This window comes from Eleutherodactylus coqui, chromosome 6, assembly GCF_035609145.1.
Source record: "Eleutherodactylus coqui strain aEleCoq1 chromosome 6, aEleCoq1.hap1, whole genome shotgun sequence".
NCBI lineage: Eukaryota > Metazoa > Chordata > Amphibia > Anura > Eleutherodactylidae > Eleutherodactylus > Eleutherodactylus coqui.
In genome coordinates, this window is record NC_089842.1 from 136,846,058 (window position 1) to 136,862,472 (window position 16,415).

At 41.1% G+C, this 16,415-nt stretch overlaps 1 protein-coding gene across 1 annotated transcript in view; it reads right to left on the reverse strand.

Moving 5' to 3' along the window:
• PRKCG (protein kinase C gamma) overlaps positions 1–11,278 on the reverse strand; it is a 394,858-nt gene extending 383,580 nt beyond the window's left edge. The window contains exon 1 of the mRNA XM_066607722.1: positions 11,109–11,278. Within this exon, the coding sequence (XP_066463819.1) occupies positions 11,109–11,278 (170 nt within the window). The remainder of the gene's footprint in view (positions 1–11,108) is intronic.
• Positions 11,279–16,415: the final 5,137 nt, after the last annotated feature.

Consider the following 16,415-nt stretch of genomic DNA (forward strand, 5'->3'; position numbering starts at 1 on the left):
AGTAGTGACGAGCAAGCTTTTGAAAAGTTTGGTGCAGCTAGTTCACTAAATTTCAGCAAAAAGTTGGTTTGGTCTAAATTAGTTCAAAACGAACCGGAACTTCACCAATATCCCTAAAACTGGTGTATATAGAAGAAGAAAAGGAAGGGGTAGAGGAAGAGGGAAAAGAAAAGGACGTAGAAAAGGAAGAGGAAGAAGAAGAGAAAGAGGAACTCAAAGAAGAAATGCTATTTTAGTGGGTTCAGCCTAGACAAACCGCCCGATGTTCGAGTGCACACCAAGCTAAACTTTTAACAAAGTTCAACTCAAAACAGAGTTCAACTGATTCGATTCTCTCAACACTATTCAATGAGTATCTGCCTCGTAGTTCATATGGTGTTGATTTGAGATTCATGTTATGGGGAAAAAAAAAGAATTGACATGCCAATACTTGCTGTGGTTTCTGCGTGGAGTCAGTGTGGAAAGTGTGGTGTGTTGCTGTATGGGGCTTTGCATTAAATGGGGCTAGGGTGTAATTAAATGAATGCCAGGGTGTAATCCTAGAGTACATGCACAGGGAGATAATACAGCTACTAGACAACACAAAATCAACATAAATGCTATGATAGAGCTCCCCCAATGTAGCACAGTGAGGCAAGATATTGCTCTATAATGCGGTAAGTTGTTATGGGCATCATTACATTTTCATCATTGTCAGTGCAACTATCAAAAATATAGTGTAAGCTACCAATGTCAGAAATTGTCCTTGAGCCCAATCCTAGGGCTGTTTAATTATTTTATATACTAAGATGCTACAAGTGATTTCTGGCTTTATGTCAATGATACACCATGAAACATTATGTGAGGCTGTCTTCACACTAGTGTCATGGCTTCTAGTATTAACCAAAGACATAACTCGGTGAAGAATCCATCGTCCAACAGATGCAGTCATTCACCAATAAAGCCCAATTATTTAATAGCATCCATATGAGTTCCCTTAGGGTTAAAGTTCAGTATTTTTAACTACAGGAATAGTACTGAAGACTAGTGAACCGAAACAATAGAACCCTGTTTCGGGTCAAACTTTGCTAAAAGTTCCATTTGGTGTGAACTTGAACCTCGGGCAGTTTGACTCGACCAAACCCTCCAAAATTCCTCTTTCTTTGTTTTGGTTACATACATTCATACAAACTCCATGCAGTTGTTGTCCTTGCTAAGATTTAAACCTAGGATCCTAATGCTGCAGAAGGAGAATAAAGTCCTCTTCTTTTTCTCCTCTTCCTCCCCCTTCTCCTCCATCTACCTCTTCTCCCCCTCTGGAGAAGGAGGAATGAGGAAGAGGAAGCATGGTGACTCAGTGATGAGCGTAGTTGCCTTGCACAATAGGGTCCTACGTTCAAATCTGACCAAGGACAACATTTGCATGCAGTTTATATGTTCTACCTGCATGTGGGTTTCTTCTTCATAATAATCATCTTTATTTATATAATACATACATTTATTGAGAAGGAGAAAAAGAAATGCATGTCAATGGGCACAAAAACTGAAACATTTCCTTTCTTTTATGCTGCTCCCACAATGGAACAGCTGCACAGAAACAAAAAAACGCTAGTGTGAATTTAGCTGAATACAGCCAGAGGATTAAAACTATAGATTCTGGCATCTAAGTCTTCCATAACAAAGACCGCCTGGATTATATACACTGATATCTATTCTGTCAAAAAAGACAGCTGTAATGACTGTCTGTATATCATTTTCAACTTTAAAGGAGGTTTTCCAAAAGATTTTATGTGCCCCTTGGTGTCACTAAATCTGTGAAGCTGGGAAAAACTCGTCCTGAATCAGCCTCCTTCCCCCTCCGGCAGCTGCCAATATAGTCCCTACTTGCAATGGATTTAAGCCCCTGGTTCCATACGTATATCACCTTGGAAATTATGGCACTTAAGGAATAAATACTTCCCTCCTATCTGCCATGCTACTACACAGACTTTGAACTCAGCTATCTATGGCAGTCTCATTGAAATAAATGGAACGGCAGTATGTATGTGTAACCACCACTCCATTCATTTGAGGACCTTCGGAATTCAATTCTTATAAATGTGCTGGTTCCACAAGTTAGAGTTGTTCAATAAGATAATGGATAGAGATAACTTCATTTCATGGGATAACCACTTTAAGAAAAGGTTATACAACTTTATAATTAACATTGCATTCAAATTCATCACTAAAATCTCTGTTTACAGTCAGTGAATGGAAAAATAGCAACAATAAAGATAGTACATCAGTAGCGGGATTCAGCAATTGCAATTTCCTGCTGCGTCAAAAAAATAGGTCTTGACCTATCTTTTGGTAGAAAATCGCAGAGGCCCCCATAGACTCCTATGGGAGAGAGCCAGCACAGGAAGATGAAAGGATTTCCCCGCAGCAGGGAGAGAGGAATTCTCCTACAGAGAAGGAGGAGGATTTCTCCGCAGCAGGGAGAGAGGGATTCTCCTGCAGAGGAGAAGGAGGATTTCCCCGCAGCAGGGAGAGAGGTATTCTCCTGCAGAGGAGAAGGAGGATTTCCCCACAGCAGGGAGAGGAGAGGGATTTCCTTGCAGAGTAGAAGGAGGATCTCCCTGCTATAGGGGAATTCCTCATTCTCCCCTGCATTGGAATCCCTCCATCCCACAGCAGGTATAACCCTCCAGCTCCCCTGTAGAGGAACCCCTCCTTTTCCGCTGAGATGAAGGGAGTCCCCAGCAATGAAGCAATGAAGGGAGGCCCTGCGGGTCTTTCCTTTATCTCCTTCTCCTCCCGCAGTAGCAGCGCTTTTTTTCAGCAATATGCAGCTCCCAATTGTGTGAATGTGCAATTTCACTACTAATTAAGCTCGGAACTTGATAGCAGGAAAATGTCCATTAATGCGATTTTCGCACAAATTTACTGTGAAATCGCGATTTTGCGCGATCGCGATTTTAACATTACAAGTCCCATAGACCCCTGCAGAAAAAAAAAATGCTGCAAATTTCGCAGTGAAAAAAAACTGTAGTGGGTAGTCACCCTTAGTCATGATTTTGTGGGGCAGCTAACTCCTCCTTGATTTTGTAGACATTGTGAACAAGCCGTTAGAGTACTTTATACACAGCCATCCAAATGATTATTGCTTACTGAATAGAAGTAGAGTGCGCTGGAGATCACTTTCAACCACCCATCTCTATTCACAGTAAACAGGCAGTCATTCATAGATAAACCACTGCCTGTTTAAAAGGGCTGATAGTTACTTGGTTTTTAGTTCAGTTAAAAACAGAGTGACAAGTGAATGACTCTCACTCACTTGCTCTGTTGTGTCCTGTGTGTACATGGAACAATTACCTGTAATCAGTTCTTCGCGTGATTATTTAGGAGACTCCTAGACTTGCGTAAAAGGATCCTTATGCTATGTTCACACATTCAGAATTTGATAACAACTTCCATGCCGAAATCTTCATTACATTCGCTTACTTTCTGAATGCAAATCAAGTGCATACCAATGGGGCTAATCCTTATACGGATCCAGTGTCACAATTGCGGCACAAATCCAAGTGCCAGCTTCAGATATCTGTCATTGATATTTGCATTGGATTTGCCTAAGTATGAACTTTCTCTTATTATGTCCAACTGAGTCAGATGAATGGCACGTTACAAGGGGCAACTTTTATAACAGGCTGTCAGCATCAGAATAGAAACAGAAATGTTGGAAGTAGAAATCTTGACAATGGTGAAAAACTGATCACAGCGTTCCAATTATATGCCTAATAAGGTGCCAATCTGTTATTCAAATCTATTAAAATAATGATAGTTAATCCGTACATAAACCTCTACAATTAATGAAAAGTAAATCCTTTTTAAAAACACTAAACTCATGTCTGTAAGAAGAAGAGCTGTAATAATAGGGGGTCACTAAGCCTATAACTAACATTTCTTCGGGAAATGAGGCAGCCTACTAATTTACACCCCTAAGGCTATCTGTCAACCATTCATCAAGGTTAGAATATCGATGCATCAATTTAACGATGACAGTATCTGCTAATATTCATTTAATGTGTGTAGATGGCTTTAGGTCATTGTATAGATCATCATAAGCAGACAATCCATAAGGTCTACTGCATATAATGTGCACAGTGCTTGAGCTCACGTATCATTACATTGAGAATAACAGTAGACGCAGTGAAACAGCTGGAGAGATACCCCTGGAAACCCCATCCTTTCATGTCTTGTGTAAGTGAAAACAAATTTCGTGCTTCCGTAACAAGAGCCCATTCTGAGGAGATACGTTCAGCGCTGCCTAGGATTAGTCTCACTACATTACAGAATCTTTGAACATCAACAAGGGAATAGAAAAATGGCTTTCCAGTAATTGTAATCTCTGATAAGCTGCATTCCTATGCTTCATTAACTTCAGAAACAGAAGGCAAGAGATTATATAAAACTCCCCATATATCACCATGAGCATCAAGGCTTCGCTGACTTTACAGTTAAATATGGTTAGCACTTTCAGGGCAGACAGACAAGCAGGGGGTACCCAAAAGAAGCAGGAATCTTCCTTTGGCGGGTGGGGTGTTAATAGTATAGGCTTCTGTTGCTAGGTGAATGTCTGCGGAACCCTTCAGAGGCGGTGTGACAGTCAACGGTGTTGGGGAAGGATGTGTTCGGCTCCAGTGATTTTTTTTTTCAACAAGTTGTTCAGTTTTTCGCCTATTTTGTGATGGCTGAATCACATGAACAACGTGCAGCTGCCTGAACTAGTAACAACCCGCTCGCCTGAAGTAGATTTCTGTTTCTTTTGGGTAGACCTTCACACCTAGGCAGTCAGGGAGAAAGCAGCAGCATAATAGCCAGGATAGATACCCAGCTAAGATAGATAAATAGACAGATAGATAGATAGATAGATAGATAGATAGATAGATAGATAGATGGATGGATGGATAGATAGCCAAGATAGATAGATATATAGATAGATAGCCAGCATAGATAGATAGATAGATAGCCAAGATAGATAGATAGATAGCCAAGATAGATAGATAGCCAGAATAGATAGATAGATAGATAGATAGATAGATAGCCAGCTTAGATAGATAGATAGCCAGCGAAGATAGATAATAGATAGATAGATAGATAGATAGATAGATATCCAGCTCAGATAGATAGATAGACAGACAGACAGATAGATAGCCAGCTAAGATCGATAGATAGATAGCCAAGATAGATAGATAGCCAGCCAAGATAGATAGATAGCCAAGATTAGATAGATAGATAGCCAAGATAGATAGCTAGATAGCCAAGATAGATAGCCAAGATAGATAGATAGATAGATAGCCGCCAAGATAGATAGATAGATAGCCAAGATTAGATAGATAGATAGATAAATAGATAGATAGATAAAAAGATAGCCAAGATAGATAGATAACCAGCCAAGATAGACAGATAGATAGCCTAGATAGATAGCCAGCTTAGATAGATAGATAGCCAGCGAAGATAGATAATAGATAGATAGATAGATAGATAGATAGCCAGCTCAGATAGATAGATAGACAGACAGACAGATAGATAGCCAGCTAAGATAGATAGATAGCCAAGATAGATAGATAGCCAGCCAAGATAGATAGATAGCCAAGATTAGATAGATAGATAGATAGATAGAAAGATAGCCAAGATAGATAGCCAAGATAGATAGATAGATAGCCGCCAAGATAGATAGATAGCCAAGATTAGATAGATAGATAGATAGATAGAAAGATAGCCAAGATAGATAGATAGCCAGCCAAGATAGAAAGATAAATAGATAGCCAAGATAGACAGGTAGATAGCCAAGATAGATAGATAGATAGCCAGCTTAGATAGATAGATAGAGATAGATAGCCAGCCAAGATAGATAGATAGATAGCCAAGATAGATAGATAGCCAGCCAAGATAGATAGATAGATAGATAGAAAGATAGCCAAGATAGATAGATCGATAGATAGCCAAGATAGATAGATAGATAGCCAAGATTAGATAGATAGATAGAAAGATAGCCAAGATAGATAGATAGCTAGCCAAGATAGAAAGATAAATAGATAGCCAAGATAGACAGATAGATAGCCAAGATAGATAGATAGATAGCCAGCTTAGATAGATAGATAGCCAGCGAAGATAGATAACAGATAGATAGATGATAGATAGATAGATAGCCAGCTCAGATAGATAGATAGACAGACAGACAGATAGATAGATAGCTAAAATAGATAGATAGATAGCCAAGATAGATAGATAGATAGCCAAGATTAGATAGATAGATAGATAGATAGATAGAGAGATAGAAAGATAGCCAAGATAGATAGCCAAGATAGATAGATAGATAGCCGCCAAGATAGATAGATAGCCAAGATTAGATAGATAGATAGATAGATAGATAGATAGATAGATAGATAGAAAGATAGCCAAGATAGATAGATAGCCAGCCAAGATAGAAAGATAAATAGATAGCCAAGATAGACAGATAGATAACCAAGATAGATAGATAGATAGATAGATAGATAGCCAAGATTAGATAGATAGATAGAAAGATAGCCAAGATAGATAGATAGCCAGCCAAGATAGAAAGATAAATAGATAGCCAAGATAGACAGATAGATAACCAAGATAGATAGATAGATAGATAGCCAAGATTAGATAGATAGATAGATAGATAGATAGATAGATAGATAGATAGATAGATAGATAGATAGATAGATAGATAGATAGATAGATAGATAGATAGATAGATAGATATGGACACCCATTATAAGACAAAAGGATCTGTAGGTAATGTTGTTGTCCAGGGATATTTTCAAGCTTACTTCTGAAAGATCCACAGTGCATTTGTTTGAAATTAAATTTGTTTAAAAATGTAACAAATACAATGTATTTTGGGGCACCGGCGGCCTTTTTCTGACATAAAAGAGACTGCATGCTGTATTGATATTGCTTTTACTTAAAAGGGTCAGTGGTTCCTTGAAAAGTATTGTATTTGTGGGATTTTTCCATTAATATAATTTCAAGGTTGTCTACTGTGCTCCCTTTAGAAGTTTGTGCCTTCAACCCTTTTTGTTTGGAGTTTCAGTCTCTGATTTCTGAAGCGGAGAAAAGATGATACGAACTGCACTCTTCTTCTACATGCCGTTCAATAGCGTTGTGCCTATCCTAGCACAGTTCTTAAATGCGAGCATTCTTTAAGGGGTTTTCCAGTAAAATACCATTGAAGACCTATCATCAGGATAGGTCATCAGTAATTGATCGGCTATGGTCCGCCGCTCGGGACCCTGACCACTCAGCTGAGCGGGTGTATGTTGTCAGCGCCGCTATAACACAGTTACAGCCTCTCAGTTACAAGTCGTGCCTGCAGTTACAAGCACCAGCCACTATACAGAGGTTGGCGCCGACGCTTCCGCTTCAACCTCTGTGTATTTGGAGAGGAAGTCTCCTTGCCGACCTCCCATGTAGTGGCCAGCGCTTGTACATGTAGACATGGCTCTGATTGGTTTCAATGGGAGCCATGCCTGCAGTTACAAGCACCGGCCACTATATGGAAGTCGGCGCGGAGGCTCCTGCTGTGACTTCTGTATTTGGAGCGGAAGTCTCTGTGCTACCTCCCAAGTAGTGGCTGGCATCTGTTACTGCAGGTATAGCTCTCATTGCTTTCAATAGGAGCCATGCCTGCAGTTACAAGCGCCAGCCACTACACATAGGTCAGCACGGAGGCTTCTACTCCGACCTCTGAGGTATTGCGGCACTGTTGACATGCGCCCGCTCAGCTGATCAGTCGGGGACCTGAACGACAGACCCCAGCCGAACAACTCTTGATGACCTATCCTGATGATAGGTCATCAATACTATTTCATTGGACAACCCCTTTAACCTACTATTGTTTAAAAAAGTGCAAATTATTTTGCCCTTTTTTTCTGCTATTTCACTAAATGGCTGTAGCTGTGGGCTATAATACAAGCCATGGATCACTATTTTATATACTGTAGATTCATTTCATGTAGAAAGAGTTAAAAAGCAACTATCATTTAAATTTTTAAAACAATACTACAGGTGAAGATAAGGTACTTTGTAAAATATCTTTTTAGGGAAAATGCCTCCCCTTATCAGGCCTAAACCCCTTCCCCTGGCTTCCTGCACCGACCTCTCACAATTCACTGCTCAAATCAATCTGCCATCAATGAAAAAGGTTAACAGCTCACTGGGGGATCAGATTACATCTAAAGCCCAAAGAAGTCTATGGACAAGGGAGGAAAGAAGGAGGAGCTACTGGAAGAAGACAGAGACAGAAACAGAGAGATACTATACTGACTAGCAAATGATTTACTATGTCACTCCAGTGTAGGATTCACAGCTATATTACTACATATTGCTGTACAATGTCCTCCATACTGCTGCTTCTGATGGTGTGCTATGATCTTTTCTTCATCTCTGCAGTATATGGGAGCCATCATAGCAGCTGGTCTATAGCCACCAGAAAAACTAGAAAAAACATAAGGAAGTAGAGCCTGTAGAGGGGTAACGTGGTGAAAAATGCAGGGTGTAAGTCATATAATGGCTAGAAATAGTGGTATTCCTCGTGTATAGCGTACACACAATTGCTTAATCTGAAAAGTCACCTGAAACCATAGTTAGACTTTATATAAGTATTTAACATTTGTAATTAACACTTCATCGAATCCCCTATCAGTTTGTCATGACTATTCCTTGCAGGACTCCTTAATCAGAGCACATTTCTAGAGTTCTTTGCATGAACTGCTCATTTCAAGATCTCAATTCACTGAATCCAGGCTGCCATAGGGCTGGCGAATATGATTTCCACTCAACTCTGATAGCTTATCAACACCTGGTTGTAAAGGAAGTGCTTGAGATGATACATGCCAGTTACTCATAATCCAAATTCCATAACCATTACAGTGAATTCAATAAGAAGCTTCACCTTAAAGTACAAGTCCATTATGCAAGGACCACCATCAGGTTCATTAATGATGCAACTATACAACCATTCAAATGGATGTCCCCTCTAGAACATCAAGGAATTGCTATAAGCTAATGAATGTATTGATCAAATTTACCGGAGACACACTTGTAAACACAACATTGTATAACCTGCACACAGCCAAGTCTTAATTAATATTTCTAAGCCTTTCATTATATCGTAAATGCCACCCTCCTTTTGCTTCCTTTGAAGCCATGAAATGCATAGACATGTATTGTTTATCCACAATGGAACACCACTGAGCGATACGGCTGAACATTCACAAGTCGAAAGCTCCAGTGGGGAGTTCCAACCTTGAGCAAATCAATAATGGAAAATGCCTCGATGTATAAGGCTGCCTAGTTATGTCATGCAGACATTTCATGGGCAGCAAACCGACCTCATCAGACTTGGGGATCAGGGAAAGAAATGGCAAACTTAATTCTAATGCTCAATAAATCACAATCAATGGCATTTCTCCATTGTCTTGGATTTTGTTTTCCTTTAAGAACTACAAATATCACCCGGCGGTTTCAGTATTTAGCCTGTGTTTCGTTAAAAGATGTAGCAGAACTTATTTTACCTTATTAATGCTTAGCATTTACCTGCTAACCACATTCACAATGGTCTCTCAATTGTGTGATGCAGAACAAGTTTGTCTTTCGGTATGGAAAAGCTCAACACTGCTACATATGAAAACTCAGTTCGTCTTCATCAGACATTTGATCAACTACAACGTATCAGCTGCTTCATTGTCGTTAAATGTAGCAATTACTCTGTAGAATTCTACTCATTTCTTGAAGGATTCCAGCAAGGAGATCTAAGCTGATCTTGTAGTTGCCTACTGAAATGGTTATTTCCGTTTTAACCTGTTGCCGTACTTAAGTGAATACTGCGATACTGTGGACAGACATGGTGCTGTTTTTGTAAAAACAGCAGACCCTTTTTTTCTAGTCCCGAACAATCATCCCCTTTGAAGCAACAGCAATAAAATGGCAATTTGCAGGCAATAAAAGAGTTTTAATTGTCATTTTAATGCAGATATAAACCTGTTTGAACCCAATCAAGTCAGGTACTATCTGGCATAGATGCAGAGCTAGAGACAGGATCTCAGGACTCTGTAAATAGCATTTTCCCAGTAGCATATGGTTGCTAAGCACTTCATGCAGTAGGTTTCATCCTTGTTTATATCATAATGTGACGGTTATGCTGCAATGTGAAAGGGAACTGCCAGTGGAATTCCTATACACAGCCTGTGAGGTTCTCCATCAACATCATACATTGGTTTCCATAGAATCCCAATCCAGTATTTTAATATATTGCTTCAAATTAAGAATCCCAATTCATTATACTGATGAATTGTCAAGAGCAGTTTGCACAGTAAATGATCATTCGCAACTCATCCGGTTGATTATCAAACGGGCAAAACCACACATAATGACCAAAACTCACAACAATCTACAATTTTGCTGTGAATCGATGCGGTTTTCCAACGCTTCTTTTAGTCTGCCTGCTTTTACAGGTAGTAACATCTAAAATATCTGCAAAAATTGCACACATTGACCGAGGCTTGGACACTGTGTTTGGTTCGTCCTTACATCATAATGATCAGTAAAATAGAAAATAACGGCAAATACATTTTCCTAACAATTAAAAATATTTTAACGGATTCTATTTGATTGGTCTGTTCCGTAGATGCAATGATTATTGGTATCATTATTGATTAGACCTCACACTGTTCCATCCATGGTCAGCTTAAGTGCTGTCTATGCATCACCACACTGTAGATGCAGCATCACGAATAGACATATGTGTGATTCGATTAATATCCGGTTTATGGTATTACCAAAACTCTTTAACAAGTGCATGAATAGTTTACAAGCCATGTAGCATGGGTCGTTGTCTTATCGGTGGCGAGTGACAACCTTCCTAGAGTACAGCACCTGTGTGCTTTTTGTAAGTCAACATGTTCTTCGAATATATAGAATTTCAAGCCATATCTGTCTAAGAACCTAGCATGACATGAGAGACAGTAAGTGAGGGATGATGTATTCTTGCACAGAGATGCAATATATGCTACGAGAACATGATGCATGCAAATACAAAAAGTTGCATATAGGAAACTTACCATATGAAATCGGTACAGTGACTGCAGAAGGTTGGCTGCTTGAAGAACCTGGCCGTGAACTTGTGACTCTTGACCTCATGCACTAGTTTCTGCCTGAGAGCTCCCTTCCTACAAAACAATGGTTTTACAAAAGGCTGCTCCACGTCGGAGCCTGTGCACACCTGAGCCATCTTGTCCAGGTCTTTAGTGCTGCGGCTATCTGTGAGATTTCCAGATTCACCCAATGCCAGAGGACACAGCGAGGAAATAAAACCTGAACACCTGGCAGAGAGAAAACCAGAAGCAGCTCTTTAATAGGTGCCTGTGGGAATGAAGGATGGCAGAGGAGAGAGCTGCAGTCAGCTGTGGCTGTGAGCCTCTCGCTGAAGACACTCGCTGTAAGTGGAGGGCAGTCGTCACCGCTCGCACTGCAAGAATGGATGTGAGTGTGTGTCTGTGCAGAAGTGATGCTATCTGGAGGAGCCTCAGAGATAGAGAGGGCAGTTCTTCAATGCATCCTTCAAGAAGGAAGACTTTTCTCTGTCTACTAGGTGCAAACCAGGGGGGTTTCTCCTAGAGGAACATGCATAGCTGCTTGTGTCATAAATAAGTCATAGACAGAATGACAATTCCTATTATTTGACTAATTAAAAACTTTCGGAATGGCAATCAATGTGTGCAGTGGGAAAGGAATCTAATACAATCTTTGAATCATTAGGAAAGGCTTACGATATTTTTGGTAAGAATGTAGCAGAGTTGGATCTGTCATTTAACTGTTTCCTGGACGTTGCAAAGTATACACAAGCACAATACACAAGTGCGGCGTATTTGCCAATTTCATATTTTTGGGCGGCTTCAGATGGACGTATTTTTGCCGCACAATACACAGAGGAAAGAGCCTATTGAGGCCAATGGGTTCGTTCTCATAACCGATTTTTTTGCGCACATTTTGGCTGCACACAAAAAAAATAGGACCTGCTCTATCTTTCTGCTTATTTGCGCACCAAAGGGCCCATAAAAGTCTATGGGAGGTGCGCAAATGCACAATACGCTGCACAATTCCGTAAAGGCTAGAACACATTTGGATCTCATTAGGCTAAAGAGCCTTTTACATCAGAGCGAGGTTGTGTCACGTGCATATGAACTGTCCTTGAGTGCGCAGAAACGTACAGCACTATGTACTAGTTCACTGGGCAAATACGTCGCGCTGAGCCGGGCATAATTGCACATATGCTCGTCTGAAGTCGTCCTTTGATGGCAAGCTAGTAGTGTTTGCAGAAGTATTCTCGTTTGCTTGCTGTTGGCTGGCATTAGGGCTCCTTCACGCTGCCAATCACGATTTTGCAGTGATAAAATCAAGTCTTAGTTCCCATGATTTTTGAGCATCAGCGATGCTTTTTCTGAGAATAATCTCGCATCACTGTCGCACGCGATTTTATCGCGCAAAAGTCAATGAGAGTCTCTAATGTTAAAAACGCTTAGCACGGAAATCCCAAAAAGAAAGTTAATCGCAAAACGCAGAAAGATAGGACATGCTGCAATGTTTTTTTTATTCCATATCGCATGAGTGAAAACATCGCATATGGGAATGAAACCATTGAAAATCATTAGATTCATAATTCTGCGTTTTCACTCACTCTCACATCGCACGATTTTATCACAAGTGTGAAGGCGGCCTTAGGCTGCTTCCAGACAAGTGTATTTTAGCTCCGAATTTGGTCTGTTTTTTGTATACCGTAATAGGGTGCTCATGTAAATCTGAAACTGCCCTTAAAGTGCTATTATACATAATTGTGAGGAAAGACGGAACAAAGAAGAACCAAGGTGTGCTGAACAGATGAAGCTGGTAGCGGGTTGACATAGAGAAACCTTTATTGGACAATGCATTTCAACATTAGAATAAATACAAAAAAGTGTTCATTCAATGGTGAATCGCGTATGTTTCTCTACTTCATCCCACTACTGACTCGTGACGCGATGCCGCAAAAAAATCACCTCGGAACGCATCAACAATTGTTTTCAATGTGGCTTTAAAACACATCGCAAGACGTGTAATGTGCGCGCGAGTGTGATGCAAGGTTTCTCATTGAAAAATGGAGGATCACAATTGTGCTGAAGTGATGGCAGGCGTTTTGGCATAACGCAGATTTTTCTCATCTGCGGGTACAGCGCACATTCACAAGTGTGATATTGGGATGAGTTTCACGTCTTGATTTCGTGCTTGGCCGGGTGTAGGAAGCCTTACTGGGTGCTACACAGAGTAGTAGTACATCTGAAGGCCTTCAGATGTACTACTACTCTGTGCAAGAGCTCTATCGTTAGTGCTGAGGGTATATTTATTAGTCCTTTTTGTCTTTTTTTTACCCTGAAATTTTTAGAATTGAGGCAAAACTGCACCATCTTCTAAAATCCACAACAGATTTGCTACAAATATGTAAAAATTTCAGGAAAAGCAATTTGAAAACTGCAACATAGAACACTCTAAATACATGCTAAGAAAGGTAAGGTATTCTATCAAGTAAAGGTTCTTCTGGGTTGCCCTGAGAGCAAAATGTTCTCGTTACTAAATCCACACGTTGTACTTGCTAATAGAGATGAGCGAACATACTCGTCCGAGCTTGATGCTCGGGCGAATATTAGGGTGTTCGGGATGTTCGTTATTCGTAACGAACACCACACGATGTTCGGATGTTCGGGTTACTTTAACTTTCTTCCCTGAGAAATCTTTTCTATATGCGCTCAATGGGGCCGGCGGCAGCAGCGCCAACCCCATTGAGAACATATAGAAGACAAATCCTTCTTCTCTGCCACAGCTGTAACAGCTGTGACAGAGAAGAACGATGTTTGCCCATTGAATTCAATGGAACCGGCAATACAGCCGACTCCACTGAATGCAATGGGCTGCCAGCGATCGCGGGATGAATTGTCGGAAAGGGGTTAAATATATAAGCCCTTTCCTGCAATTCATCCAGAAATGTGTAAAAATAAAAAATATATATATACTCACCTGGTGCCCGCAGACGGAGTTCAGCGCGGCAGGCTGCAGTTCTCCTGAACTGCTCTGAACAGCTGTGAGTAGTATTCAGCAGCCGGGGATTTAAAATCCCCGCCTGCTGAATACGATGCCTCTGATTGGTCACAGCCTGACCAATCAGAGGCCAGCCCTCACTCACACCCATTCATGAATTCATGAACGGGTGAGTGAGGGCTGCCTCTGATTGGCTCAGGGGCAGGAGAGCCCCGGCTGCTGAATACTACTCACAGCTGTTCAGAGCAGTTCAGGAGAACTGCAGCCTGCCGCGCTGAACTCCGTCTGCGGGCACCAGGTGAGTATATATATATTTTTTATTTTTACACATTTCTGGATGAATTGCAGGAAAGGGCTTATATATTTAACCCCTTTCCGACAATTCATCCCGCGATCGCCGGCAGCCCATTGCATTCAGTGGAGTCGGCTGTATTGACGGCTCCATTGAATTCAATGGGCTAACATCGTTCTTCTCTGCCACAGCTGTTACAGCTGTGGCAGAGGAGAACTTGCTGTGTCGTTCCCATCATTTTCTTGAATTGCCAAGATTTTCACACATGAAAACCTTAGCGAGCATCGGCGAAATACAAAAATGTTCCGGTCGCCCATTGACTTCAATGGGGTTCGTTATTCGAAACGAACACCCGAACATCGCGGGAAGTTCGTTTCGAATAACGCGAACCCGAACATTTTGGTGTTCGCTCATCTTTACTTGCTAACTCTTGAAGAATAGGGGTGAACACCTCTATGAAATGCAGAGAAATCTCCCAGTAGCCGTGTTTAACATTAGGTTAAAGCTAAAGGGGTTAACAGCATGGTTTAGGTATGGTTACAGGTACAGATACAGATAGAGGGGGGGGCCCAGCTCATCTTTTGCATCAGGGCTCCTGAGCCTTTAGTTAGGCCCCTGGGTTGTGCCATGATAGAAAGTCATCTCCAACCACAGGATAAGGGAAAACTTTCAAATTGGTGGGGCTCCAACCACTCTGTAACAATTTCCATAGTCATTATTACAGCCTATACAGACATTGCCACCCAGATTTGAGTTCTAAACACAGATGTAGCTAGGTTTTCCTGTACCCGGGACAAAGATACAGTTTGGCACCCACGACTCCTGACTAATTAATGAATTAATGTAACTTAACTTTTTAAAAATGTATTTTGTTCCTACTTTGTGGAGTTCGGATCTGGACATCTGAGGGTAATACCCCACACTGTTGCAGTGTTCCAGAACCAAAGTTCTTGTTACACCCCAGTACAAAGTTGTCATGTGGTTGCATAAAGCATATTTTCCACATGCATAATAATGTATATTGTTTGTACTTTGCATTGCACTGTCTAAAACCTGCAGAACCTTGCATAAGCTCAGACTATACAGAGATATAAGGTTTAATGTTAGAGTTGAGCGAACATACTCTGCCGAGCTTGATGTTCGTTCGAGTATTAGCGTACTCGATGGTGCTCGTTACTTGAACAAGCATCAAGCCGTGTTTGACCCCGCCCAAGTTTTTGGCTCCTCCCTGCTGTGACTTGTCTGTTTTGGCCCCTCCCTGCTGCGATGCAGCGCGCGTCATTGGCAAATTTTTTGTCTGCGAGGCAGGAGGGGAGAGAGAGAGAGAGAATACAAAAATGCTTGAGTCTCCCATTATAGTCAATGGGGTTCGCTACTCGAGTAGGTCTCCGAATTTTACGAAAAGCTCGACTCGAATAACGCATTTCTGTGCTCGCTCATCTCTAGTTAAAGTATATAGATGAGATGTGATTTTCATCATCAAGCAGAACCTCAGAAAAATTTTGCAGAGTGCATCAGTTTTGGCAAAACCGAATTGTATCAGTTTTGCAGGGGATCCTCGGGAATGTGGAAGGAGACAGACAGTCAGAGTTTAGTTTTTGGGATGTAGAGTGAGGCCTTTTTCACACAGGCTACAAAATCTTGCTACAAAAAGCATGTATGTGAAGCTCATGGTTTCCAATGGGTTCCTTCAGGCTACAAAACATTGCTCATGTGAAAGAACCCATTGGAAGCCATGGGCTTCACATACATGTGTTTTGTAGCAATGACTTTGTAGCAAGATTTTGTAGCCTGTGTGAAAGGGGTCTAAGAGAGAAGAAATGCAGCCTGTAAGCTCAGCAAAAAGCCATGAGAAAAAGTCCCTGAAGTCTTCACCCACCCTGCCATTTGTGCAATGCTGATTTTTGTGCCAGTCCATGCTGTGGAGTTGCTGTGTCACGAGCTCTGAGGAAAAGGGGCAGAGCTGAGGCTATAGCCAGAGAGGATAGAGTGAACAAGGACCCCTATG